This window comes from Salmo trutta, chromosome 38 (genome assembly GCF_901001165.1).
Source record: "Salmo trutta chromosome 38, fSalTru1.1, whole genome shotgun sequence".
In the NCBI taxonomy this organism is placed as follows: domain Eukaryota; kingdom Metazoa; phylum Chordata; class Actinopteri; order Salmoniformes; family Salmonidae; genus Salmo; species Salmo trutta.
Genome location: NC_042994.1, coordinates 33821422 through 33825294, shown reverse-complemented (window position 1 = coordinate 33825294; position 3873 = coordinate 33821422). Strand labels below are relative to the sequence as shown.

At 38.6% G+C, this 3873-nt stretch overlaps 1 protein-coding gene across 1 annotated transcript in view; it reads left to right on the top strand.

Moving 5' to 3' along the window:
- The window catches only part of LOC115178618 (uncharacterized), a 9227-nt gene extending 5640 nt beyond the window's left edge, over positions 1 to 3587 (top strand). Inside the window, exons 6-8 of the mRNA XM_029739873.1 lie at positions 2264 to 2430; positions 2545 to 2784; positions 2903 to 3587. Coding sequence (XP_029595733.1) covers positions 2264 to 2430; positions 2545 to 2784; positions 2903 to 3355 — 860 coding nt within the window. The 3' untranslated portion in view covers positions 3356 to 3587. The remainder of the gene's footprint in view (positions 1 to 2263; positions 2431 to 2544; positions 2785 to 2902) is intronic.
- Positions 3588 to 3873: the final 286 nt, after the last annotated feature.

Here is a 3873-nt window from a genome sequence, read left to right as displayed (position 1 = left end):
TACAGGACATTATGGAAGCTGTCTGTTATTATTATAGATGTTTACAGGACATTATCTTGTCTGTTGTTATTATAGATGTTTACAGGACATTATGGAAGCTGTCTGTTATTATTATAGATGTTAACAGGACATTATGGAAGGTGTCTGTTATTATTATAGATGTTAACAGGACATTATGGAAGCTGTCTGTTATTATTATAGATGTTTACAGGACATTATGCTGTCTGTTATTATTATAGATGTTTACAGGACATTATGCTGTCTGTTATTATTATAGATGTTTACAGGACATTATGGAAGCTGTCTGTTATTATTATAGATGTTTACAGGACATTATGTAAGCTGTCTGTTGTTATTATAGATGTTTACAGGGCATTATGCTGTCTGTTATTATTATAGATGTTTACAGGACATTATGCTGTCTGTTATTATTATAGATGTTTACAGGACATTATGTGAGCTGTCTGTAATTATTATAGATGTTTACAGGACATTATGCTGTCTGTTATTATTATAGATGTTTACAGGACATTATGGAAGCTGTCTGTTATTATTATAGATGTTTACAGGACATTATGCTGTCTGTTATTATTATAGATGTTTACAGGACATTATGCTGTCTGTTATTAATATAGATGTTTTCAGGACATTATGGAAGCTGTCTGTTATTATTATAGATGTTTACAGGACATTATGGAAGCTGTCTGTTATTATTATAGATGTTTACAGGACATTATGGAAGCTGTCTGTTATTATTATAGATGTTTACAGGACATTATGGAAGCTGTCTGTTATTATTATAGATGTTTACAGGACATTATGGAAGCTGTCTGTTCTTATTATAGATGTTTACAGGACATTATGGAAGCTGTCTGTTATTATTATAGATGTTTACAGGACATTATGGAAGCTGTCTGTTATTATTATAGATGTTTACAGGACATTATGCTGTCTGTTATTATTATAGATGTTTACAGGACATTATGCTGTCTGTTATTATTATAGATGTTTACAGGACATTATGGAAGCTGTCTGTTATTATTATAGATGTTTATAGGACATTATGCTGTCTGTTATTATTATAGATGTTTACAGGACATTGTGGAAGCTGTCTGTTATTATTATAGATGTTTACAGGACATTGTGGAAGCTGTCTGTTATTATTATAGATGTTTACAGGACATTATGGAAGCTGTCTGTTATTATTATAGATGTTTACAGGACATTATGGAAGCTGTCTGTTATTATTATAGATGTTTACAGGACATTATGGAAGCTGTCTGTTATTATTATAGATGTTTACAGGTCATTATGATGTCTGTTGTTATTATAGATGTTTACAGGACATTATGCTGTCTGTTATTATTATAGATGTTTACAGGAAATTATGCTGTCTGTTATTATTATAGATGTTTACAGGACATTATGCTGTCTGTTATTATTATAGATGTTTACAGGACATTATGGAAGCTGTCTGTTATTATTATAGATGTTTACAGGACATTATGGAAGCTGTCTGTTATTATTATAGATGTTTACAGGACATTATGGAAGCTGTCTGTTATTATTATAGATGTTTACAGGACATTATGCTGTCTGTTGTTATTATAGATGTTTACAGGACATTATGGAAGCTGTCTGTTCTTATTATAGATGTTTACAGGACATTATGGAAGCTGTCTGTTATTATTATAGATGTTTACAGGACATTATGCTGTCTGTTATTATTATAGATGTTTACAGGACATTATGGAAGCTGTCTGTTATTATTATAGATGTTTACAGGACATTATGCTGTCTGTTATTATTATAGATGTTTACAGGACATTATGGAAGCTGTCTGTTATTATTATAGATGTTTACAGGACATTATGGAAGCTTTCTGTTATTATTATAGATGTTTACAGGACATTATGCTGTCTGTTATTATTATAGATGTTTACAGGACATTATGAAAGCTGTCTGTTATTATTATAGATGTTTACAGGACATTATGCTGTCTGTTATTATTATAGATGTTTACAGGACATTATGGAAGCTGTCTGTTATTATTATAGATGTTTACAGGACATTATGCTGTCTGTTATTATTATAGATGTTTACAGGACATTATGCTGTCTGTTATTATTATAGATGTTTACAGGACATTATGCTGTCTGTTATTATTATAGATGTTTACAGGACATTATGCTGTCTGTTATTATGATAGATGTATACAGGACATTATGGAAGCTATCCTGTTTTTATTCTCATGTTCCAACAGAAATCTTGGAAGAAACGAGAACACAGAGGAACCAGAACCGGTTTTACGGATTCCTGTGTGCCTATTTTACCTCCATGTACGGCCACAGCCCGGGCCTGTATAGAAACATGACGGTGAAGGAGGTGGAGGAGGCCCAGTGGGGCCGGTCTGGGACCTATGTGATCAACGTAAGTCTATAACTGTCCACCTGAATGTGATTGGTTGGTTTTTGGTAACGACTGCAGGCACCGCAGCGTTAATGCCTGTTTGTTTGTTTGTTTGTTTTTTTCATTTCCTAACAGGTGGGAAACACAAAACAAATGGAAACCACGATCCAGATGTCGCTGACCAAAGAAGAGTACACTTGGTTTTCAGACTTCCTGAAATTCAAGCACTTCCTCCCGGGGGGAAAGAAAGCCCGGCACTTTTTTTTCAATTCCACCAACACTGAGATCAGGAAGCTACCGGTTTACCTGAAGGAGGCGTGGATGGAGATGGGCCTGCCTGAAAGCCCTAACTTCACCGAGCTGCGGACTTCCATCGTCAGTCAGATGGGGGGGGGGGGTGGATATAAATACAAATATTTTATTCCACGGCTGTCTGAAAACCATCGATGACTAAAATACCATCTTTTATCTGTCTTGTTTTGTGTCTTAACAGGTTAAAAACGTTCTCCCGAATGCCGACAGGGAAACGCTGGCCGACTTCATGTGCCACGACAGCCAGGTGAAAGACGAACGTTACGTGATGAATCCTTCCAAAGCCGGTGAAACCAACGCCTTCCTTGAGACGGCGTCGAAGGGAGAAGATACCGCACCACGGGCGCCGCAGAGAACTAACCCTCCGCCACCAGAAAGAGGAAGACGAGAGAGGGCGACTCCGTCTCCGAACGAAGCACCAACCCTGAAGAGATCGAGGTGCAGGACGGGTAGGACCAGGAACGAAGCACCAACCCTGAAGAGATCGAGGTGCAGTACCAGGAGTCTGACGCGTTCGCCGGGTAGGACCAGGAACAAAGCACCAACCCTGAAGAGATCGAGGTGCAGTACCAGGAGTCTGACGCGTTCGCCGGGTAGGACCAGGAACGGAATGGACGGCCAGACAAACCTCTAGTAAAATAACATATCCGGAGACGACGCGTTTAGATTACAAAGATGCACTTGTACGCCATTTAACAGTCGAGAACAAACCGATTGATACTCGGGCGTGTTGGTCTCCTCAAACTGAGAAACGCATCGCCCGCTCGCCTCCCACTTTGTCGCGCTGCGTATGATGTATGACGCTGCAGGGTAGGAAGCAGCTGAGGTCCGTTTTAAAGCTTTAAACTCAAAACAGACTCCAGGAGGAAGGACGAGGAAAGACGGGGGGGGGGGGGGGGGGGGGTTGACCTCTGACTGTCAGATGGAAGGAGGGGAGCTGTCTTCTGAAGAATGTTCGACTTTCTCACATGTATACACACCACGCACACATACACACACACACACACACACACACACACAGGTTGTTCAGACTCCTGATGGAGACAAAAAAGTCATTTCATTTCATTTCTCGTTTAGATTATTCAATAAAGTTTTGTTTCGAGTTCTCCACTGTGCTGTTTTTATTTCAGACCGTGAGGTTGAATTTAAAAC